This window comes from Mercenaria mercenaria, chromosome 8 (assembly GCF_021730395.1).
Source record: "Mercenaria mercenaria strain notata chromosome 8, MADL_Memer_1, whole genome shotgun sequence".
Classification (NCBI taxonomy): domain Eukaryota; kingdom Metazoa; phylum Mollusca; class Bivalvia; order Venerida; family Veneridae; genus Mercenaria; species Mercenaria mercenaria.
The window spans coordinates 69,242,901-69,268,962 of NC_069368.1; the positions used below are offsets into that span (position 1 = coordinate 69,242,901).

The 26,062-nt window shown below is 35.7% G+C and overlaps 1 protein-coding gene across 5 annotated transcripts; it reads left to right on the forward strand.

The window, feature by feature from the left end:
• The first annotated feature begins 1,671 nt into the window (after positions 1-1,671).
• On the forward strand, positions 1,672-25,299 carry LOC123566138 (adenosine deaminase-like protein). Of its 5 annotated transcripts, none has more exons than XM_045360014.2 (10): positions 1,672-1,746; positions 4,085-4,162; positions 4,721-4,848; positions 11,578-11,638; positions 13,529-13,773; positions 14,493-14,544; positions 15,750-15,830; positions 16,449-16,587; positions 18,256-18,356; positions 24,883-25,299. In XM_045360014.2, exons 2-10 carry the CDS (start codon positions 4,127-4,129, stop codon positions 25,075-25,077), a joined length of 1,038 nt encoding a protein of 345 aa, XP_045215949.2. In that variant the 5' UTR covers positions 1,672-1,746; positions 4,085-4,126; the 3' UTR covers positions 25,078-25,299. The 5 variants fall into 5 exon arrangements, with proteins under 5 accessions (XP_045215949.2, XP_045215947.2, XP_053406119.1 ...); XM_045360012.2 differs by having other exon boundaries at positions 1,710-1,911; XM_053550144.1 differs by having other exon boundaries at positions 1,710-1,907.
• Positions 25,300-26,062: the final 763 nt, after the last annotated feature.

Here is a 26,062-nt window from a genome sequence, read left to right on the forward strand (position 1 = left end):
CTTTCTTTTCATTTGTCAGAGCATCGTTAATAGCCTGGGAATCCAGTCTGACAATTTCTAACTTTTTTCTACCTGCAAATTGACATTGATAATATCAGAAACTCGATGAATGCCAATTAACACTAATTAGCGCAGATTAAGTGGGATCTTTATGCATAAATATATGGTATGATTTCTTCTGACAAAGCACATATATTATCGATGCCATGTAAATGTTAATATATAAATTCCAATGGAAAACATGTAATTAATCACTTTAGTTTATCTGTTACATTTTAAAACATTATGAGAACCTTATATACTGACAGACTGCAAAAGTTATCTATATAAATGATACCTCATTACACCACTTTTTGTGTGGAAAATTATCATCAAATATGGCACAATGAATATGTTAAACGAAATAAAAGTGATTTGCGTCTTTTCATAAATCCTGATTGTAACTTATAAGAAGTATTAAAGTTCACATTATTCAGTACATATAAATGCGCGGATGATTGATTATTACCATGGCTCTCCACAGAGGATATTTCGGTAACGTTAGAACATTTGGTCGCAGTCGTAAGGTGTACTAGTATGGTGTTCTCTTTAAAACTTTAATGGTCGAAAATTGACGAAAATCCGTTACAAATCATGTTCTTTACAACACGGGTGATAGATCTTTAAAACAAAACAGCACCACACAGTACTTGATGTAATGTCTCGGATTTCAGAGATGTATCTGAGTAAATAAAAATGCCGAAAAGTGTAGAAAACAAGTTAAACGAATGCATATTATGATTATTATCATTATTATTGTTATTAGGCCTATTATATGCTTTTCACTGTTAAAACACTTACGCTAGAATGAAGTCACGTTAACGTGCGGTGACGTCAATGTTTTTGATGCGACCAAGAAAAAGCGCTACTGTATTTCATCTAGTGTTTTAGATTAAGGGCATATTAGAATCGAAATAATTTATAGCAAAACCGTGTTTTAACACCATTTGTACACGCGGGCGGTAATACGTCGTATAAATAATTTCACTCGGGCTGCACCCTCGTGAAATTATTACGCCCACCGTATATTCGCCCATCGTGCATATATAGTGTTAAAACACTCTTTTGCTATAAATTAGTTCTTAAATAATTTTGACGTTAATCGCATCATCCAACTGATATAACTGTAAAAAATTCTTTCGCAAAATGTAACATGTAAATGCATTTCATATGGTTAAAATTTTAATTAAGTACTCAAGACAAGTAGTGTACTTAAGCCAAATATTTCTCTATACATGTTACCCTCATTTTGTAACAGGCTGACCGGGAATTGAACCTGGGACTTCTCACACCTAAGGCGGACACTCTACCACGTCGCTGTAAAAGATAGCTGAACAGCAATGAATTATATACGTGCACCCTTATACGCTGCCCTACTACAATTTGACTAAATAGCAGTCTATAAAATACCTCATTTGATTGAAAATAATGTTTAATCATACTATTACGTTAATCTACTATCAAAATGCTATGCTTTCTGTCGTTTGGAAGAAGTTGATTATCTGTAATTTGTTTGGAGTGAACCTTACGTAAGTAGGGGCTTAGCCGCTACATCCACAGTCGGTTCAAAAGTTCTTCAGAGCAGAGCATATGTTGTAATGTTGCCTTCTTGCCGCTTTGACGAGAACGATTAATAAACTAATTCGTCAATGTCTGAATCATTTCCGGTGTAAACGAAAGTAGAGTCTGCGGTGCGAGTGTCACTGGGTAGTGTTGAGTTTTCCTTTTGTTGGTCGGTCTGGGTATGCTTTTATGCTTTGGGATAAATTAAATGGCTGTTTTTATTTTTTGTAGGCTAGTTTGGCTGAGGATGGATCGCACAACATTTTCTCTGTTTCCGGTAACATGCTAAAAAAAAAAAAAATAGGGTAGGTAGGTAGGAATTTTTTTTTTTTTTTGAATTTTTTTTTTATTAAGGGAGACTTTTCGGAAATTATTTTTGTGTAAAAAAAAGAATACAAGTAAGGGGGTTGTATGCCTTTAGAGCATCAGGAAGTTGATTTCTAACATCACTGGTCATGTCAAAGAGCTATAAAATAAACAGATCAGCAACTTGAAAGGCATATAGAGCAAATCTCGCCAACATCCCGTGACAACTGAATGAGATCTCGTTGTAAGCGTCTGTTGATCATGATTGATCAAGTCAGCAAACGCTTTGAAATAAGGTTACTTTCGGATCATTTGTTTATCATGATAATGGTGCATTTTTAATGTTATTAGTATTTTCTACACGGGGAAGGAATGAGTTTATGATTGAAAGTCTGAGAAATCAACAGTTTTCGTTTGAAAAAGGACTCAAATTGGTTTATTACGTGCCGGGCGTATCACCAGTTTTATACTTCAGTAAGCATCTGTTGATTTGATCATGACTGATCAAGTCGGCAAACGCTTTGAAATAAGATAACACGCTAACACGAGATGACGCGGGATTATCCCAAGTTGCCATTCTGTGTACTTTATAGTTCTTTGGTCATGTTTAAAGCATAAAAAGTGCAGTTTTGCAACTTTTTGTCAAAAAGTTGAAAAAAATATTCTCCAAGGCCATAAAAACATTTAGGGTCAGGCCAAAAATTTAGGGTAGGTCGGGATACCGGAAACAAACAATTTTTTTTTACGCCTTATGATCACTGGCACTAGAACCGCAAATTTAGCTTTGAGTGGCCTATTTTCATAAATATGTGCATTATTTTTCAATTTATAAAGAAATATCAAAGAAATGGTGCCTTCTTATATATTATGTCCCACCTTCTGTTCTTATATTAAAACATGGGTTCACAATTCATAACTTTATCATGACATCAGAGGTTTTAACTGACCAATCAGAGAGCTGCATTTTCGAGTACCTGTCAGTTTCCACTTGGGTAAAACAAAGTATTTTTACAATGAACATATAGTCACTTTAGAAATATATATCACACTTTTTCAGAAATCAAATTAAGATTTTTCACTGCACATGCCCCAGATGATGCTACAAACAACAAAACTTCAAAGTTTGATTGAAATATTATATGGATTTAATACTTTGATTTTAGTTTAAAGTTTGAATTTTACACAGGGAGTCTAGGATAAAGTCAGAGTAAAATGTAATTATCACCCAAGTGAAATTAGTATCATTCCACAATGTTTCGGACAGGTTAAAATGAATTGGGCGGCGTGAGTCTGGAAAAACAGTGTGTTTGTTTACAATTGTGCAAATTAGGTTTAAAAGATACAGAACAGTATAAAGTATGCTAAAAGAAGGATAAACACAAGGGGAGACTGAGCTCTAGTATGTGTCCGTCGCCAGCCTGTCAGAGAAGACATTTAGGCTGGGGCTTGACTGAATATGCTGCTTTCTCCTTGATTCGAGCCTCTTAAATCGTTTTAGGGTTTGCATATTTTTGTAAACCTGTTCAGTTAAATAATTGTTGTTTGTTGTTACAAAAATATTTGCATTTAACACTTGTTATATAGTCGGTTAAAAAAAGCTCTTCAGAGCTTATGTTATTTGTAAATGTCTTGCCGACTCAAAATAAATCTTATCTTATCTTATCTTAATGGACATTAAGAATTACAATGTTATCATCATTTATATGTACTTTTTTGCGTGAGACTGAAGGAGGTCAAACTCCACATCATTTTAAAACTTTCTCATCGATTCGAGCCCTTTATTTGGTAGGTCAATAAGTGTTAATGTTTGCACAGTCTATTTCCATAAAGCAAATTTCTATAAAGATTGACTTCTTGTTCACTTGTTACAACAGTCGAAATATGCTCGGGGTGCTTTTAATTTGAAATATTGGCTTACAATATTACCCTCTATGTAATTTCCTTTTGAAATAAGCAATTTTTGATGCAAAATATTAAAACAGGAAATTACGCAATTTTTCAGTGGTTTCATTACTAATATTTTCCAAAGCATTTTAAATTGTACATGACACAAGTTTCTGATGGAAAAACATGCTACATGAGCATGAATTTTACTAAAACACAAGGGCTCGAATTGAAGAGAAAGCTTGAATCAACAAGAAACAGGCTTATATATTTGAAAATTCCCTTTTTTCAGTACTGTCATCTTTCTGTCTGCTAGGAGTGTTGAAAGACAAATATGAGTGAGGATTTCTTTAAAAAGTTGCCAAAAGTGGTAAGTCAAAGTGTTTAAGTTTTTTCATTATTAAGAATTATGATTATAAATTTGAAGAGTAGTTAGGCCATAAGGATGTTTTAATGCAGCAAGAAAGGTCTGTTATAATGTAATTCACAATGTATACATAAGTAAATGTTGAATTCTTAAAGCTGAAGTCTATCTTGTTTCTCATTTCAGTTATCATGGGTTTGAGCTAGGGTATAACACCATCAATGGTTTCCTCACAGTCCAGCTTGAGCTTAAACTAAATTTTTATAACAGTCTTTAAGTGCTGTGTGATTGCTGTAAAACTCCTTGTATTTGGTCTCTGTATTCTTATATAGTCTGGTCCTTTTGGATCATAGGGAACATTCAGTTTTGCTATAATAGAATGCGGCTTAAGATGATACTTGGGGGGGGGGGGGGGGAGGGGTGTTGCACTTTTCATTACCTATCATGAACAGACAAGATCAAACAGAGTCTGCTTTTATTTTGCTTGTTTGAGTTCTGTGCTCCTTATAGATGACTACAATTCTGCTAAACTATGATATATTATTAATTTATACCATTTTGTAGGAGCTCCATGCACACATCAATGGATCCATTAGTGAATCGACCATGCATCAACTTGTTGAAGGAAAGCAGATAACTTACAATCCAGCTTCCCTTAAGTTTAAAAAGGGTGAAACCGGTACATTGAAAGAGTAAGATAGTGCAATTTATATTTGTCTTTTGTCCTGTTGTAATTTTTACAAGTTTTATTAGATAGCTACTAGTATTGCCTTTCTATGAGAATTTACTTGTATTGTATATTTATGAACATTTCGATGTATAATTTAATTGCATTGCTTCTTAAATTTTGTAACTTGTATCATGTTTTTAACAAAACACTTATGGTCACTTTACTTGAACCCTAAGCATCGAAAATGTTTGGATGTTTTCATGTTAACTGAATCTTGTTAAAATTGTTACCATATATGACTATAAGGCAATAACTTGCATGTCCTTTGATAGTAACTTTTATTAGAGATAAAGATTTAATTTCGTCCTGCTTTGGTAGGACGATATTACCATAGAATTTTTTTAGCTCGACTATACGAAGTATAAGGAGAGCTATCCTACTCGACCCTGCGTCGGCGTCTTTCTGCGTCTCCACCTTGGTTAAAGGTTTTTTTACACTTTCTCTTTTTTCTACTTATCTCTGTAATAACTTGATGGATTTGATTCAGACTTAAAATAGTTATTCCTCATCATCACCTACATCATCTGACATAAGGGCCATAACTCTGGCACCAATATATCATGATTTATCCCCCCTTATCATTTAGATTTTCAGGTTAAAGTTTTGATGCACTTTCACTCTATCTCTGTTATTAATGAATGGATTTGATTCAAACTTAAAATAATTGTTCAACATCATCACCCACATCATATGACACAACGTGCATGACTCTGGCACAAATTTTTCAGGAATTTTTCCCCCTTTTTACTTAGAATTTCAGGTTAAAGTTTTGATGCACTTTCACTCTATCTCTGTTATTACTGAATGGATTTGATTCAGACTTGAAATAGTTGTTCAGCGTCATCACCCACATCATATGACACAAGATGCATAACTCTGGCACAAATTTTTCATGAATTATTCCTCTTTTTACTTAGAATTTCAGGTTAAAGTTTTGATGCACTTTCACTCTATCCTTGTTATTACTGAATTGATCTGATTCAAACTTAAAATAATTGTTCAACATTTTTACTTAGAATTTCAGGTTAAAGTTTTGATGCACTTTCACTCTCTCTCTGTTATTACTGAATGGATTTGATTCAGACCTGAAATAGTTGTTCAACATCATCACCCACGTCATATGACATAAGGTGCTTAACTCTGGCGCTAATTTTTCATGAATTATGCCCTCTTTTACTTAGAATTTAAGGTTAATTTTGATGCATTTTCATTATATCTCAGTTATTATGAAATGCATTTGATTCAAACTTGAAGTAGTTGTTCCACATCATCACCTACATCATATGACACAAGATGCATAACTCTTGCAGCAATATTTAATGAATTATGCCCCTTTTTGCTTAGAATTATACTTAAATAGTATTCTAATACAATTTATCTTTACCTCTCTTATTATCCCCCGACGAAAGTCGGAGGGATATAGTTTTGGCATTGTCTGTCCGTCTGTCTTTCCCTCCATCCGTCCGTCCGTCTGGAGCCATATCTAGGAAATGGTAGGGCTGTCATTGATTGGGTCTTAGGCATATCGATGATACCGATATATCAGAAGACAAATATCGATGATACATCGATATATCGATTATTAAGTTAGATTAACAACCTATTTGTTCATATGCATACTATATACCTTCCTGTAAATGCTATTTTTAGTTTTATTGCCTACTTTTCATATTACTGTTTGATTGTGTTGTATTTGTATTTATGAAAATAAAAGAAACAAATAAAAATTAATAAAATCTTTCATTTTTATTTTGCCTTCACTTCTCTTTTGCATTTATCTAAATTTACAACTTTGTAAGCTTAATTGTTTTTGAGGGTCTGAGTGTTTATCTGGATAGTTTTTTCTCTCTGTAAAATATCAATTTTTGAAAATGGGAATCGATAATCGATCGACAAAAAAATATCGTTGATACATCGATATCGTTTCTATCGATGACGGCCCTAGGAAATGGTTGGGAATATTTATTTAAAACTTCATATACTTGTTCACCACTATGAGTTCTTGCGGCCCATCAAGTTTCAATCAGATTGCCCAAGTAACACCAGAGTTATGGCCCTTAGAAATTTCTAGTGTTAACTATATAGGGTACTATAAATATGGCAATTTCTGCATCATAATTTTTGATATATTTGACCTAGAACTATGAAACCTAAACAGAATTTAGCTCACCATAATGTGGTTGTGTACACACAATTTCGTTTGGATTTATTTGTAAATTAAGAGTTATTGCCCTTTAATTGTATAAAAATCCACATATTTGTACATAACAAACTTACCATTTGGTAGAATTTCATTATTTAATTTCCTTATTTAATTTTTTTTAAACAAACTTCATATACATGTTCACCACTATGAGATTATGGGGCCCATCAAGTTTCAGACAGATTGCCCAAGTAACGCCAGAGTTATGGCCCTTAGAAGTTTCCAGTGTTAACTATATAGGGTACTATAGATCTATAGATATGGCAATTTCTGCATCACAACTTTTGATATATTTGACCTTGAACTATGAAACTTTAACAGAATTTAGAACACTATAATGTGGTTGTGCATACACAATTTTGAAAGGGTTTCTTTTGTATCTTCAGAGTTATTGCCCTTTAATTTTCTAAAAATCCACATATTTGTACATAACAAATTTACCATTTGGCAGAATTTCATTAAATTTCTTTCATTCTTTTCTGTGAACATTTATTATAAACATGTGAAGTTGTGCACCCACACCTGGTCACCCACTTGCCTTGGTCCCCCCCCCTCCCCCTCCCAACCCCCCTCCCCCCCCTCCAAAAAAAATAATTTTTTTTTCATTTCTTATTTTAGATTTTTTTTCAAACCTTCCATGATTATTTATCAACATGCAAGTTGTACCATTCCCCCACCTCACTCCTCCACCCAGTCATGCCCACCACTGATCATGCATCCTCCCCCCCCCCCCCCCCCCCCCCCTTCACCCTTTTACCCTTTTTTTTTCATTTTTAGCTCATCTGATTTTTTGAAAAAAAATGATGAGTTATTGTCATCACTTGAGCGGTTGTCGGCGTCGGCGTTGCCTGGTTAAGTTTTATGTTTAGGTCAGCTTTTCTCCTAAACTATCAAAGCTATTGCTTTGAAACTTGGAATACTTGTTCACCATCATAAGCTGACCCTGTATAGCAAGAAACATAACTCCATCTTGCTTTTTGCAAGATTTATGGCCCCTTTTGTACTTAGAAAATATCAGATTTCTTGGTTAAGTTTTATGTTTAGGTCAACTTTTCTCCTAAACTATCAAAGCTATTGCTTTGAAACTTGGAATACTTGTTCACCATCATAAGCAGACCCTGTACATCAAGAAACATAACTCCATCTTGCTTTTTGCAAGAATTATTGCCCCATTTGGACTTAGAAAATCAGTTTTCTTGGTTAAGTTTTATGTTTAGGTCAGCTTTTATCCTAAACTATCAAAGCTATTGCTTTAAAACTTGCAACACTTGTTCACCATCATAAGCTGACCCTGTACAGCAAGAAACATAACTCCATCCTGCTTTTTGCAAGATTTATGGCCCCTTTTGGACTTAGAAAATATCAGATTTCTTGGTTAAGTTTTATGTTTAGGTCAACTTTTTCTCTTAAACTATCAAAGCTATTGCTTTGAAACTTGCAACACATGTTCACCATCATAAGCTGACCCTGTACAGCAAGCAACATAACTCCATCCTGCTTTTTGCAATAACTATTGCCCCTTTTGGACTTAGAAAATCATTTTCTTGGTTGAGTATTATGTTTAAGGCAACTTTTCTCATAAACTATCAAAGCTATTGCTTTAAAACTTGCAGCAGTTTTTCACCATCATAAGTGGACACTGTACATCAAGAAACATAACTCTATCCTGCTTTTTGCAAGAATGATGGCCCTTTTTAGACTTAGAAAATCATGGGTAGGACAATATTTCTATTATACAAAAAAATCAGATGAGCGTCAGCACCCGCAAGGCGGTGCTCTTGTTAATTTTCCATCAATATTTATAATCAACTTGTGAAATTTTGTTTCCTCTTCCGTTCCCCCGCACCCCCACCCCCTAAAAAAATAAATATATTAAGTTGTGACTGCACAAACCTTGTCCTCAGCCATGTTCAAGATATCTTACCTGTGTTCTCTTAAGAGCATCTGTTCTTTTAAGTTCAAATGTACATGTTAAACAGCAACACCTGGTGCCAAACCACTCAAAGACAATATTCCGTTTCAGTTAAACTTCAAGCTCACATTTCAATTAACTGCATTTAATTTTAAAAGCTAAGCTTATTACAGTAAGCATATCCCATTCAAAATAAATTCTTTAGATAGGATCACAGTATCATACATTTATTATGTACTCTTTTATTAAACATTTGTTTTCTGTTAAATTGATTTTGACTAATGAAATTATTTGCTTCTTATTAACATCCTTAACCTTTTGCCGGATATATTTTTTTGCCATTCCTCACCACAAACCCTTTCGGCGGGGGATACCAATTCATCAAATTTGCTTGTTTATCCCCCCGCCAAAGGCGAAGGGGATATTAGAAATGCTCTCCGTCCATGGGTGTGTCCGTCCGTCTGCAACGATCTTCAAATTTGCTTGTTTATCCCCCCGCCAAAGGCGAAGGGGATATTAGAAATGCTCTCCGTCGGTGCGTCCGTCCGTCCGCAACGATCTTTGTCCGGAGCATAACTCCAAAAGTACTGGAGGGATTTTCTTCAAACTTCATACACTGATAGAAAACATTGGGAGGAAGTGCAGTGTGCAAGAACAATAACTCTACCTTGCCTATTTTTTGAGTTATTCCCCTTTATCTTATTTTCTTAAAAAAATTTGTCTGGAGCATAACTCCAAAAGTACTGGAGGGATTTTCTTCAAACTTCACACACATTAGGAGAAAGTGCAGTGTGCAAGAACAATAACTCTACCTTTCCTATTTTTTGAGTTATTTCACTTTATCTTATTTTCTTAAAAATTTTTGTCCGGAGCATAACTCCAGAAGTACTGGATGGATTTTCTTCAAACTTCATACACTGATAGAACACATTGGGAGAAAGTGCAGTGTGCAAGAACAATAACTCTACCTTTCCCATTTTTTGAGTTATTCCCCTTTATCATATTTTGTTAAAAAAATTTGTCTGGAGCATATCTTTTTCATGCATGGAGGGATTTTGATATATCTTGGCACAAATGTTCACCATCACGAGATGGAATGTTATGCGCAAGAACAAGGTCCCTAGGTCTAAGGTCAAGGTCACACTTAGAGGTCAAAGGATACAAGAACAAAAACCTTGTCCGGAGCATTTCTTCTTCATGCATAGAGGGATTTTAATATAACTTGGCACAAGTGTTCACCACCACAAGTCAGAGTGTCATGCGCAAGATCCAGGTCCCTAGGTCTAAGGTCAAGGTCACACTTAGAGACCAAAGGTCAGATACAAGAATGACTTTGTCCGAAGCATTTCTTCTTCATGCATGGAGGGATTTTGATGTAACTTGGCACAATTATACACCATCATGAGACGAAGTGTCATGCGCAGTTCCCTTCTTTAGAATTACTTCCCTTTGTTGTTACTTTAAATAGCTTTTATTGTAACTTTTTCATTACTAGTCGTAGGGAAAAATCGAGACCACTTTTCTGTAGTAAAACATGCATGCTACAACCAATTTTGAGGTGTATTTTGACCAATCTCTACCTGGTAAAGATTTTTGTGTGGACTTAAAATTTTTTTTTTTTCCAATTTTAGGTGTATTTTAAGATATCTCTACCTGGTAAGGAGTTTTTTGGGGACTTAGAAAAACAAAAGAAGTCTTACAATAATTACTAAACAACCACAAAATTAAAATTCCATTTGCAAATACAGCTGCTAGAGTAAAGAAATTTGCTGTGACGGACATATATTGTGACATTCTGGCACTCTTGTTCCCTGTTAGCTTTTCATTCCTTCTTTTTACAGTAGCCATATAGAAAAACATCATAGCTATACTGTTCATGAAAATTAATAAAATTTAGCAGTAAACCACCTCACCACTGACTTATTCTTTCTTCCACATCTTTAAAACCCCTGATGTGGACCACAACTAAACGGTTCTTCGAAGCTTTCCCCAAAATTAATACTTTCAGACACTAACTTGCCAGGAACTTAAGCCTTCAATTATAATATGCCCGGCGGGGGGATTGGCCATGTCTAACATGGCTCTTGTAACTTTATATTTTTGACACAGACTCAGGCTATTATGCAATATCTTCATCCACCATTGGAGTCATTAAACACTCCAGTGACGGCTCCAGTTTTCTCAGATGTGCCCAGTTTCACTATCCAGCATCGAAATAGTCAGGCGCGCTGTCTCCTGTGACAGCTCTTGTATGAAAATCTTCGACGTCCGAAAATATTGATTGTGGAGAAATTAAGAAGTTCCTGCTCTGCATCCGACCGGCTGCAATGCTTTATTGTCATCTGAAGATCTGTCTTTCAGGAATAAAGTCTCTTCACTGGACCAGCTACTCTCCCTAACTGATCTCTCTGTCTCTGTCTTTCTGACAGTTGCACTGAAGTGGATACTAGGTAGTTGTGTGCCTTCTGACAGATATTTAGTTATGACATATTTCTGACATTTCCCAAATGTTTGATTGTTAGAAATCACATATAGTTCTGAGATTTTTTAAATATTTTTGTTGTTGTTCATTTCAGAGTGTTCAAATTATTCAAACAGATTCATGAAGTAACAAATAATGAGAAAGCATTATATAAGGTACAATTTCTACTATGATTTCAAACTACTTTTCTTTTAAAACATCTGCTGGGAAATCATTTAATGTTGTGGACGTGAAATTTTGTGACAAACTATAGCTATTTCATGGGAAAAAGATTTGTTTAAATCACCAGCTTAAATATGAAAGTTGTGTATACTTTTGTCTGTCTGTATTAGACAACAGATTTGATTATCTGTCTGTTACTTGTATTTCAGATTCTTTATATTTGGTATTTTAAGCTCCACTATTCAGAGAATAGTGGGGGGGCTATTCTACTCGTCCCGGTGTCGGCGTCGGTGGCAGCATGACCTTTCTTGGTTAAAGTTTTTCGGCAACCTTTGTTTTTCTGTCATATCTTTGTTACTGTTGCTTATATCTTACTGTAACTTCACATAAACATTGTCCAGTATACAAAGTATGTGTAGAGGCCATTATACTCAAGATCAAAGTCACCATGGTGATATACGTAGGTTATTTTTAACGTTAAAGTTTTTAGGCAACCTTTGTTTTTATGCCCCCGGCATCTACTGATACGGGAGGCATATAGTGATTGACCTGTTCGTTCGTGCGTATGTCCATCCGTCCATCCATACGAGGTTAACCAAATGGGACCGTTTCGTCTAGCATCAATACCTCTTACTAGAATGACTTGATACTAACGCAGATGTAACCTGTGACCATTCTACATCTTAAGACATCACCTGACCTCAGTTAGACCTTGACCGTGACCTCATTTTGGACTTAGGTTGCTTTATATGGGCCATCTCTTGGTTAACCAAATGGGACCATTTCGTCTAATATCAATATCCCTTACTAGAATGACTTGATACTAATGCAGATGTAACCTGTGACAATTCCTCATCTTCAAACATCACCTGACCTCAGTTTGACCTTGACCTTGACCTCGTTTTGGTGCAAAATCTATCGACAAGGATGCCACCGGGGGCATCAAGCGTTTATTGAATGCAGCTACTTGTTCTGTCATATCTTTGTTAATATTGCTTATATCTTACTGTAACTTTACATGAACATTGTCCAGCATACAAACAAAGTATGTACAGGGGCTGGGCCCATTATATCCAAGGTCAAGGTCGCCAAGGTGTTATACTTAGGTTATTTTTAAGGTTAAAGTTTTTCGGCAACCTTTGTTTTTCTGTCATATCTTTGTTACTGTTGCTTATATCTTACTGTAAGTTCACATAAACATTGTCCAGCATACAAACAAAGAATATGCAGGGGCTGGGCCCATTATACCGAAGGTCAAGGTCACAAAGTTGTTATACTTGGAATTATTTTCATGTTAAATTTTTTCGAAAGCTTCGTTTTTAGACATATCTTCGGTACTTTAAAAGATAATGACTTGAAATTAAAAATATTTCTTTATAACCATCATTTGCATGTGTGGTTACAAACCCCATAACTCTCATTGTATTTTTGACAGAATTATGCCCTTTTTGTACTTAAAGTGTTTTTGAAATCCTCGCATTCTGGATATAACTTTAATGCAGTATAAGATAAAGAGTTGAAACTTAAAATGTATCTTTATCATCATCCTCTGCATGTGTGGTAACAATCCCCATAACTCTGATTTGTATTTTTGACCAAATTATGCCCCTTTCATACTTCAATTTTTTTAACAAACTGCGTTTTCTTGACATAACTTTAGTACTATAGAAGGCAATGACTTGAAACTCAAAATATATCTTTACCATCATCATCTGCATGTGTGGTAACAATCCCAATAGCTCTTATTTGTGTTCTTGATAGAATTATGCCCCTTTTAAAGTAGAAGTCTCTTATTGAGACATATATTCATTTTACTGTCAAATCCCCGAATAGTGGAGCGCGCTGTCTTACGGACAGCTCTTGTTTAAGAATTTATTTAACAGGTAACATATGATGTCATACATGAGTTTGCAGAAGAAAATGTAAAATATATAGAATTGCGTACAACTCCAAGAGAAGAACTGTCTACAGGAATGACAAAGACCTCATACATTGAGACGGTACTTAAAGCAATCAGGGATTGTGCAAAGGAGAACTTAGACATCATAGTAAAATTAATTCTGGCTATAGATAGAAGACAGACTCTCCAGGTTGCTATGGATACAGTACAGCTGGCTGTGAAATATAGGTAATAGCTTTTAAAGGTACTTGCCTCTAGATTTAATGTGTTTTAACAGATTTTTAAACAGACAAGATTATTTATACATACATAGATATTAAGATGGATATGGTTCAAAATTGATTTCGTGTTCAGACCCAGTATTTTGTTCACAGGAGATAACTCCTGAGGCTATTCAAATTTTGTATAATTGTGTCCATTTTCTTACCAAAATACTAGATATTCCGAGCCAAGAAAGATCGTCAGAATATAGAAATGATTTAAAAAAGTTAAAAAAAATTATCTAGTCGGTAGACAAACTAATTTCTTGCTGTGCCTAATGAGGAAGGCTATAAGTCACAATTTACTGCACGGCTAAACATTTTATAACTTTTGTTTTTTGGAAAGATATTTTCTTGAACTCTAGCTTTTTGATGTACAAATCCTCTTTCTCTATTTCAAAGAAATTACCATAGATCAGGAGGAACACATTCAGTCTTCATCAGTTTGTTAAAACTGCTTATACATGTTCATCTTAAAGGCGGCTTAGGCCACTAGTTTCATTTCCATTTTTAGTGTCTCTCTACTTCTTGATAAAGACGACTTGCTTATAAAGATCACTTTTTGGCCATCATTAGTCTTACCGTAATTAACATAGTTGACTGTAATTACTAAACCACTGACAGCTTTTGTAAGATGACTGTATAGCATGGAATTCACTTGTACAAAATGTTTATTTATGACAATAGGGAGGAGAGCAAAGGTGTGGTTGTTGGCATTGATTTAAGTGGAGATCCAAATGTGAGTCAGTTGTTAGGTCTTTATAGTTGTTTGTTTTAAGTCATACTGATGCAAATTTAATTTAGTTTATACTAATTTGTTTTAGCTCGATTGTGATGAAAGCTTCAAGCTTATTGGAACCACTCTCGAGTCCGCTTCCTGGAAAAACCAGTACTGGTGTCATATGAGAAGTTATGGTCGTGACCCCAGAGGGGCTCAAACCCACGACCCCTGGGTTGAGGGGCCGACACCTTATCCACTAGACCACCGCTTCCCTCTACAACTCTACTGATGCAAATTTCAAGTCTTAAGGCAACTTTCCAGCTTTTGATGGTGGAGGAAAACCTCAGTTGCCCCTCTCACCATTATTTCTGACATGGAGATGGACCCTTTGGTTAGAATCACCAACCTTCCAGCAATAAGCCTTCTTCAAGTTTGGTGTAAGGGTTTTGGTCCTTACATTTCAATACCAGCTTGCCTTATATCCAACAGTTTTTGCCATTTATTTTGTTTTTCATGACAGATAGTTGCTTTGGAGTTCTCTGTCTTTTTTGTAGACTTTTGGCTGATTATGTTCATGATAAACAGTTGCTTTGCCTGTCTGAGTCCCACTGGTGCAGGCTCACTTGTTTTTCGCAGGGTTTATTACAGTCATAATTGACAGTTTCTTTTGCGTTCAATGTTCTACGAAAAAGGGGCCTTAAATCTCCAATTTAATCTAAACAAAGTTATAATACACTGATAATTGATGTATATCCTTAGCAGTATTATCGTATGAAGTAATGTTTATTACAATTGTTGTTGAATGACAATAATAAAGTGTATAGTATTTTTTGGTACAAGCAGTTATCAGGTACATGTAGAACAATCAACCTTCTGTGAGCCAGCTAGATAGCTTCCTGTCTTTTGAAATATATAAAAATATTGACAGGTCATTGATATAATTTTGAAGTAATGACTTTATTAATTTTTGCAAATATTGCTAAAGGACAAAAAACATGTATTTTTAACATCAAAATTTGACAAAAACTACTGTTTACAATGCCCTCTTTGTAAAAATCTTAGGTTTGATCTGTTCTAAGTCATTCTGTCTCCAATCTGATAACCTTGAAAACAATGCCCCCAATAGAACTGCAGAAATCTTCATTCACGGGTATGACAGATTATAAAATTGGATCACAATCTTTGTGCTGCACAAGTTAGATATACCATTTTTTTTCTCACAGGTTGGCAATGCAGATGTTTTCATTCCAGCGTTTAAGGAGGCACAGAAACATGGACTAAAGTTAGCACTACATCTGGCTGAAGTAAATCTCTTGTTAATTCATGATGTATTGTTCCTAGATTAGACAGTTTTGCAGTGAAGCACCACAATTATTTGCTAAAACATGGATTCACAGATGGGGAACAACACAAAACTAAGAGGAATAAAGCCAAAAATAAACTACTCCAGTAGTAATTATGAGTGCGCATGCTCACCAAATAATTGAAAGAAATTGACCAGAGGTTCGTCTCGGGGATTTTGACAAACCTCTGATGGATGAGAATGATAAAGGGGTTGAATACACATTTCTAAATGATAATTTTTAGGGTAATGAATAATTCTTCAATGTTTTAATCAATGACAGCACTGGTACCTAGTCTTTTATTTGTGTTTTCTGATGTTGGTGTAATATCAGTGACCACCTCTATTTGTAATAACTAGTTCTTGCAAGTGGCAGCTTCTCCAAGTAGGAAAAAATAACTCTATTCTACTGTCAGCTTGTCAGGGAGATTTAAAATCAAACCGGCTGCTCCAGCATTGCTCCTCATAATGAGTTTTATTATTAATGTACGATATAACTGAATAGCATAATTGCTAAAGATCACAAAAATTATAATGGTGTAAGCTTAATATGTAAATTTTATTTTGATTATATATTTAGGTTCCAGCCCCAGAAGAAACTATGACCTTGTTACAAGAAATTATACCAGACAGGATTGGACATGGCACATGCTTGCAGCCTGATGCTGGAGGGACCAGAGATATTGTACAGTTTGTTGAAAGTCATAAAATTCCATTAGGTATGACACTATAGGACATTTAGTGGGTAATTTTCACATCTCTTTTATTTTGCAGTTTGACAGCCAAATCAAATTTACTAAGAATTTGAACCTCATTCTTGTTTATACAGTTAGTTTTATTTTAGCTTGAATGTGATGAAAGCCTCAAGCTTATTATGCCCCCCTTCGAAGAAGTTTTGCAGTGTCGGTCGGTTGGTCTGTCGGTCGGTATGTAGACCAATCTGTTTCCGGATGATAACTCAAGAACACTTGGGCCTAGGATCATGAAAGTTGATAGGGAGGTTGGTCATCACCAGTAAATGACCCCTATTGATTTTGAGATCAGTATGTCAAAGGTCAAGGTCACAGTGACCTGGAACAGTTAAACGGTTTCCGGATGATAATCCAGAACACTTGGGCCTAGGATCATAAAAGTTGATAGGGAGGTTTGTCATGGCCAGCAGATGACCCCTATTGATTTTGAGGTCAGTAGGTCAAAGATCAAGGTCACATTGACCCGGAACAGGAAAACGGCTTCCGGATGGTAACTCAAGAATGCTTGGGCATAGGATCGTGAAAGTTGATAGGGAGGTTGGTCATCACCAGCAGATGACCCCTATTGATTTTGAGGTCAGTAAGTCAAAGGTCAAGGTCACAGTGACCAGGAACAGTAAAAAAGTTTCCGGACAATATTTCAAGAACACTTATGCCTAGGATCAGGAAAATTGATAGGGAGGTTGGTCATGACGAGCAGATGACCCCTATTGCTTTTGAGGTCATTAGGTCAAAGTTCAAGGTCACATTGGCCAGGAACAGTTGAACGGTTTCTGGACAATAACTCAAGAATGCTTGGGCCAAAGATCATGAAAGTTGATAAAGAGGTTAATCATGACCAGCAGATGACCGTATTGATTTTGAGATCAGTAGGCCAAAGGGCAAGGTCACATTGACCCAGAACAGTTAAACCCTTTTTCGGACAATAACTTGAGAACGCTTGGGCCTAGGATCACACAACTTAATAGGGAGGTTGATCATGACCAGCAGATGACCCCTGTTGATTTTGAGGTCAATAGGTCAAAGGTCAAGGTCACATTGAACCAGAACAGTAGAACTTTTGTTTACAGTGAGCGAATAATTTTTGTTTCTTGTGCAATTACTGAATGCATCAAGGGGGGGGGGGCATCTCGTGTTCTACGAGCTCTTGTTTTAATCACTCTGAAGTCTTTTCCTGGTGTTATATGAGAAGGCGAGGTTGTGACCTCCATTGGGGCTAGAACCCACGTTCACTGGGTTGAGCGGCTGACACTGTAACCACTAGACCACTGCTCCCCTTTGAAGATAATGCTTCTTATTACTCCAAAGTTTTAAAAAAAAATTCTGATGGCTCGCATCAAGGTCATACTTAGGGGTCAAAGGTCAGATGAGTTTGTTTCGTGTCTGCTCTGTAACTCTTGAACCCCTTGAAGGATTTCGAAGAAACTTGGCAGAAATGTTCACCACATTGAGATGACATGCAGAGCGCATGTTTCGGAAGGCTCGCTTTAAGGTCAAGATCATACTTAGGGGTCAGAGGTCATACCTTTAGGGCATATATTGCTCCACATTGTGGTGCTCTTGTTTCATGATTCTATGGAGCCATATTTTACCAGCACACCCCTAAATAGAACCTTTTATTTTCTGGTATTGCAGAGTTGTGTTTATCCTCAAACATTATCAACATGACAGTGCCAGGATACGATAACCATCACTTCAAATTCTGGTATGACCTGAACCATCCATGTGTTATATGTGTAAGTACGATAACTCACCAGGCAAATGTGTATGGACATATTTTGTGGAACTACAGATTTGAGAAACAAGATTTGTGACTATGTGGGCAGTGTTGATGCTTACATAAGTTACATAGAGCTAATTCCTACTCTGAGCAGGTATATTTCTTAAAAATATATTTGCAATGTATAATGAACTCCAAAAAAATCAGGTATTGAACCAGATCCTTTTATTTCCTAACGATAAGATGAAATTTTGTGAAATTGATTTTGCAACGGTTGATGCCCTAAACTTTTAATCTGCCCTGTGGTTGATACCAAAAGATCAGAAGCAACATGATTTTATCAACTGTGTTAAAGTTTATTATGCCCCCCTTCAAAGAAGGAGGGGTATATTGTTTTGCAGATGTCGGTCGGTAGGTCGGTCGGTCGGTCTGTCGGTCGGTCGGAATGTAGACCAATCTGTTTCCGGATGATAACTCAAGAACGCTTGGACCTAGGATCATGAAAGTTGATACGGAGGTTGGTCATCACCAGCAGATGACCCCTATTGATTTTGAGGTCTGTATGTCAAAGGTCAAGGTCACAGTGACCCAGAATAGTAAAACGGTTTCCGGATGATAGCTCAAGAACACTTGGGCCTAGGATCATGAAAGTTGATAGGGAGGTCGGTAATGACCAGCAGATGACCTGTATTGATTTTGAGGTCAGTATATTAAAGATCAAGGTCACAGTGACCCGGAACAGTAAAACGATTTCTGGATGATAACTCAAGAAGGCTTGGACCTAGGATCACGAAAGTTGATAGGGAGGTTGGTCATGACCAGCAGATGACCCCTATTGATTTTGAGGTCAGTATGTCAAAGGTCAAGGTCACAGTGACCAGGAACAGTAAAATGGTTTCCAGGCCAATAACTCTAAGAATGCTTTGGCCTAGTGTCAGGAAAATTGATAGTTAGGTTGGCCATGACCAGCAGATGACCCCTATTGAATTTTAGGTCATTAGGTCAAAGGTCAAGGTCACATTGGCCAGGAACAGTTAAACAGTTTCTGATCTTCTTGTCCAAAACCATAGGGCGTAGGGCTTTGATATTTGGTATGTAGCGAAATCTAGTGGTCCTCTACCAAGATGATTCAAATTATTGCCCTGAGGTCTAATATGGCCCTGCCACGGGGGTCACAATAGACTTATATAGGAAAAAACTTTGAAAAACCTCTTATCCAAAACCACAGGGCCTAGGGCTTTGAAATTTTGTATATGACATCATCTAGTGGTCCTCTACTAAGATTGTTCAAATTATTTTTTCTCTAGGGACAAATATGGCTCCGCCCTGGAGGTCACATGGTTTACATAGACTTATATAGGGAAAAACTTTGAAAATATTCTTGTCCAAGCCACAAAGACTATGGCTTTGATATTTTGTGATGTAGCATCATTTAGTGGTTCTCTAACAAGTTTGTTCAAATTATCCCTCTAGGGTCAAATGTGGCCCCGCCCCAGGGGTCATATGGTTCATATAGACTTATATAGGGAAAAACTTAGAATCTTCATGTCCATAACTTACATCATTCAAATTCTGACCACATGTATAGTTTTGAGTGGCAAGATGAACCTTGACATGAGTTGACCTTGATCTTGACCTAATGACCTACTTTCACATTTCTGTAGCTACAGCCTTCAAATTTGGACCACATGCATAGGTTTGTGTACCGAAAAAAACTTTGACCTTGTTATTGACCTAGTGACCTACTTTCACATTTTTGAAGGTACAGGCTTCAAATTTGGACCACATGCATAGTTTTTTGTTCCATATTAAAATTTGACCTTGATTTTGACCTAGTGACCTACTTTCACATTTCTCAAGCTACAGCCTACAAATTTGAACCACAAGCATAGTTTTGTGTACTGAAATGAACTTTGATCTTGAGATTGATCTAGTGACCTACTTTCACATTTCTGAAGGTACGGGCTTCAAATTTGGACCACTTGTATAGTTTTGTGTTCCGAAAAAAATTTGACCTTGATTTTGACCTAGTGACCTACTATCTCAAGCTACAGCCTTCAAATTTGCACCACATGCATAGTTTTGTGTACCGAAATGAACTTTGATCTTGAGATTGACCGAGTGACCTACTTTCACATTTCTGAAGCTAATGGCTTCAAATTTGGACCGCATGCATATTTTTGTGTTCTGACTTGAAATTTGACATTGATTTTTACCTTTTACCTACTTTCACATTTCTCAAGCTACCTTTAAATTGATCTAGTGACCTGCTTTCACATTTCTCAAGCAACAGCTTTCAAATTTGGACCACATCAACATTGTCTTGTACCGAAATGAAATTTGACCTTGATTTTGACCTTGAGCTAGTTTCGAAATTTGGAACATTCGAAAATGGCTCAGTGGATGGCGCCAAGATCACTCTGTAATCTCTTGTTAGGTTAATAGGTTAAAGGTCAAGGTCAGATTAAACCAGAATGGTAGAACTTTTGTTTACAGTGAGCATATAATTTCTGTTCCTTGTGCAATTACTGAATGCATCAAGGGGGGCATTTCGTGTTTGACGAGCTCTTGTTTTACTGATGTTTCGGTACTTGTTTGTTTTCAATATATACAAATAAGGCAGTAATTACATAACTTCCAAAACAACACGTTATGTAAAATGGTGCATTTATCTGGTACAGAACATAGTCAGTAAAATTTTATTGAAATGTACAGAATCAAAATAAGTAAGAAATAATGTAATATTAAAAACAAGATTGAAGCACTTCCATATTTAAATCTGTTTTAAACGCAGGGTCCTACCTGGCTGATATTGCGGTGGTAAAGCCATTAAGCATATTTAGAGAGTAGGCTGGGCTTATCTGACAGATGATGGGTGATAACACTGAAACTTTATCTCTAGTAAACAGAGCCACGTGTGCTTTTGTATATTTTTCAGATCTGAATAAATTGTAGTAAATACTCATCTACAAATTAAAAAGCCTATGTATCTACAAGGGTATCTACAAATATTTTCCATTGTTGAAATACTAATAATTTACATGACTGGATGAAGTTAAGAAGTTTAAACTTAACTTTGCTTTTGTATCAGTATCAGAGCAATGGTACACAGGAATTAGCATTTCATGTAATAAATATTAAAATGTGGAAATATTTTTGCTTACTTACACAATTCTTTGAAACATATTCCATAGAATTTTTGAATCTCTCAGAGTTATAACAATATATGTCAGTATGTGTATTACATAATGAATGTTTGAATATTTGTTTTTACATCTCCAAGAAATTGAATTTTGAAACTACTGGCTCTGATATCCATATTTAATATGCATGTAAATACTAACAAGCTGCACTAAAAATATACACCTGGTGACTAAATATCCTAGGAATGTTTTAGTTCAGCTTATCACAGTGACCAGAATACCCCCATTTTATAAAGTAGGGTACTCAGAGTAATCAGACCTGCTAATTTTACTAGTACTTATTTCAGTTTACCAAAAATACTCATCTGGTTGTAAGAGCTATATATTTTAACTGTAACAGTTTCAAATTATACAGTTACTGTTCATTTGTTTGAAGTAGGTCAATACTCAAGGAAGTCAAATTACCTTCTAACCTAATGGGTCAACCAATGTTTTGGGAACTAGATAAAAATCACTTTTATCTACAGCTTTCAGGTGGCATAGCTAATTACTGTAATGTGTGCAATACAGGAATGCTGGGGATTATAACTCTTGATAATTGAGTGGAACAAATGTAGAATATGACTGTGAACAATGTGATATAATATGTGTTCAACATTTTGAAGATTAAATCAGAAAGTGAATTATCATTTATGGAGTAAATCTAGCTTGTTTATAGAAAAAGCAGAAGATTTTATTTCTTTTCTTTATCTAAATGCTGAATGGAGTTATTTTTTCATCTCCCGCCATCTGTCAGATAAAGATGTTACTCATGTAAACTTCCCTATTCTGTTATTGGCTGAAAGGGAGGTCATAACCTTTATGTGGGCTGGCTTTAGCAAGCAGAGGTAAATTTGAATTTCTAGCAGACAACAAAAAACTTTTTTTCAGAAAGGCAGTAATTACTTGATAAAAATTTACAAAATTTTACACACTGAATTCTGTCATACTAGAGTACATATGTTCCAAATTTCAGAAAATAAAGTTCAATAAAAGTAGAGATATTTAGAAAAAATGTATCAGTTTTCTGTTGTTCACAGCACTGTGTTCAGCTGAAAAGTAGACATTTTCCGAGCTTGTCTGCCTTTTATACTTTTACCCTGGTGTTTAAGTAAATACTATCTTTCTGAAAAAATCATTTAACTCTTGTTGTCACCAAATTAGCTAGTTTGAGTGACAGTGCATTAAATAATCAATTTATTATATGCCTATAGAAATTTTATCAAAAATACAGCTGGTAATTCACAAGTTAAATATGAACAGGCAGAAAAAAATTCTGTATTGTACCTTTTGTATTGTATGTTGCCAGACTACTTCTATTTAATATGCATGCCCTGACACAATCCTATAAATAGCACACACAAAAACTTTACTGATTTCTGTTCTAAAATTGACAAACATTTAGCAATTAGTTCGATAACTAAATAACAAACAAAAAGGTGGAGATATATGATAAAAGGGTCATTACAACAGTAGCTAGATCTGGGACTTTGTATTTGGCTCTCGTGGATTTTGCAAGGATTGACCACACTCGGTGCTTGCACACCTTGTGAGATCAGATCTGGCAAAATCCACTTGAGCCGAATACAGCATCCCAGATTTAGCTACTATTAAAATAACCCTATTATACTGAATGATGTGAAATAATTTTTACAACCACAAAAATTAGTCCACTATGAATGATAATGATTTCTTGATATTACGAAGTCAATAATTTTGTGGATATACAATTTGTTTACATGAAACAGCTATTTTATTAAGGCTTCTTCTGTGGATTTCCACTTAATCAAGATAACAGAATGGGAACTCTTCTTGATTGTTGGGATTTCATTTCATGGCCTGACACAAGCAAGAAATCAACAAAAACGAGTCCCCCATAAATATTAGCGTTTTCAAGGTATTCCGCATAACATGAAGTAAGATTTTTAAGGTAATATTTACGTTTTCCAAAATATAGGTTAAAGGTCACTAATTCAAATCCTTCTTTGTTTCATATAAACTATGACCTAGATCTGGTTCACATGTCTTGAGAGAAAATCGCTTTTTGCTACATCTACTTTTTATGAATAGATAAAAATAGAAAATATGGGGTTAAATACTTTCTATTGAAATGGTATTCAGTGATGGTCTGAAGCCCTAAAAAAGATGTATATTAGCTTTTGTTGGCATATTAAACCCTTACTTTCAGTTTAAATTTACAGAACTTGCCATAGTTGGAATTAAATGAAAACCATTTCATTGCATCTATCTAGCAGTGGAATAGTGTTATTAAAACATCTGTGTGCTGGCGGCAAGTGACTTTGCCTTTGCGAACAGTGCAGATCAAGATCAGCCTGCACATCCATGCAGTCAGATCATGGTCTGCACTGTTCGCTATTCAGTCAGTAAATTTTCAACGAATACCCCTTTTAACAGTTAATGGTTCTGTCCAAATTGAAACATGGACAAGTTCATTATAGAAATTTAGCAGGGTAAGGGTTAATTAGCACATGGCCTTTGCTTACATATAGTATTATCTCTCTTGAACCAGTAAAAGCCATGTTGGCAAAAAAAAAAGGAATTTTTAACTAAATGGATGGATCTTCATGAAACTTAAAACAAGTATAGATCAATATAGGAGGATGGTGCATGCAGCTTTCATCAGGATCTATTCAGTATCTGAAGAGGTATCATACGCCCGAAGGGACGTTTTATGTGATGACGCCAGTGTCTGTCTGTCTGTTAGCAATTTCGTGACTGCTCTGTAACTCTTGAACCCCTTGAAGGATTTCGAAGAAAGTTGAAAAAATGTTCACCACATTGAGATGACGTGCAGAGCGCATGTTTTGGACAGCTTGCTTCAAGGTCAAGGTCACACTTAGGGGTCAAAGGTCATACGACTTTATTTTGTGTCCACTTTGTAACTATTGAACTGCTCGAAGGATTTTAAAGAAACTTGGCACAAATGTTCACCAAATCAAGATGACGTGCAGAGCATATGTTTGGATGGCTTGTTTCAATGTCAAGGTCACAGGGGTCAAAGGTCGTACCTTTGGGCGTATATCGCTCAGCATTGCGGTGCTCTTGTTGCTCTTTGTTTTAGAATTCATAAGTTCCATTAACAAAGAGTAGCAAAAATAACAAAGAAACCCATTGATAGGTCACTGTAGGGCAGTTGTGGACATACAGTTTTTGTCAGGATATCTTGATCGCTATCTAGAGTTACTCTGCCCTTGAATTGTTTTAAAATCCTCAAATTCCAAAATAAACCAAGCAGAAAATTAATAGAATTTCATTACTTTAAAAGAATTCATGGATAAAACCTTAATCATGCTCTGTGGAGGATATCAATTCACTGAATTTGTTTATGTTTTATTGCAGACTGATGATAAAGGTGTATTTTCTACCTCCTTAACTGAAGAGTACTCCGTAGCAGCAGATACTTTCCAATTATCAAGAGAACAAGTTTGGGAACTGTCTTACAACAGTATTAATAGTATATTTTCTGATGACAATACAAAACAGCTTTTGAGAGATAAATGGAAGACATTGAAAGACAATGTTCAGAACCATTAATGTTGTGCTACTTTATAGGGATTGCCAACTGAGTAGGAATTTTACTTGTTTGTTGGGGAATAAGTCCTTTGAAAACTTTTTTGCAAAATTGTTGAGTTTTGACTTTATGAAAATGTGTTAACCAGCTACCAATTTGTTGTGTTCATGTTCAAAATGTTGCAGAAACTGCTCTGGCATTGCAGATTATTTTACGATTAGGATTAAAAAAAAATCCGAACCATCCTTGCTTCGTTTGACGTCATGATTTCCATCCGTATACAGATGCATTGATCCTTTCCAAGCAGTGAAATTACTGTCTCTATGGTATGAAGTCAAAATTTCACTTACACCAGCGTGTAGCATTGGCTCTGCATCATAACTAGGTTTTGCTTTAAAAGAAAGCCTTAATCTTTTAATACATGTAATCTTGACAAAACAGTTGCATGCAACAAAATAGATACTGACTTACTAGCCCCCTACTGGTTGGAGAGCAGTTTTGGGGACTATAATTATAGAATTGTACTTTTCTGTCCGTCATTCTGTTTATTTAAAAAAAAAATGACCTAGGATTATTAAACATTATAGGAATAATATTCAGCATGTGAAGTTGTGCACCTGCAGTTTTGTTTGAGATTTCACTCAGACCAGTTATGGTCCTTGTTTTAGTCAAAAATGTGTATAAAGGGGATACAAGTTTTTATCACACGTATCTCAAGGAGTTTTTAAGTCATAAAACATCAGAGTATTGTTATATAGCATGTGAAGTTGTGCACCTGCACCAAACACTAGTATGGATATCAGCTGCAACCAGGAGTCAAATCCAGATCGCTGGTGTTGTAGTCTAACCTGCTAACCGCTGCACCTCAGACTCCCTATCAAAACCACTGCGCCTCAGACTCCCTGTTACTCTAATCCACTCCTTTACTTTAAAGGAATACTATGAGCAATTGCCATGTGATTATTTGTCTTCTGCTCTTTTGTCATTCTTCAGAAGCTATATGAGCAA

Bases quoted from the DNA above. Each gene is read 5' to 3' on its own strand.
- LOC123566138 (XM_045360014.2), top strand. From the start codon at position 4,127: ATGAGTGAGGATTTCTTTAAAAAGTTGCCAAAAGTG. The intron at 4,163-4,720 runs GTAAGTCAAAGT...ACCATTTTGTAG, and splicing joins TTAAAAAGTTGCCAAAAGTG to GAGCTCCATGCACACATCAA. The intron at 16,588-18,255 runs GTATGACACTAT...CTGGTATTGCAG, and splicing joins AAGTCATAAAATTCCATTAG to AGTTGTGTTTATCCTCAAAC.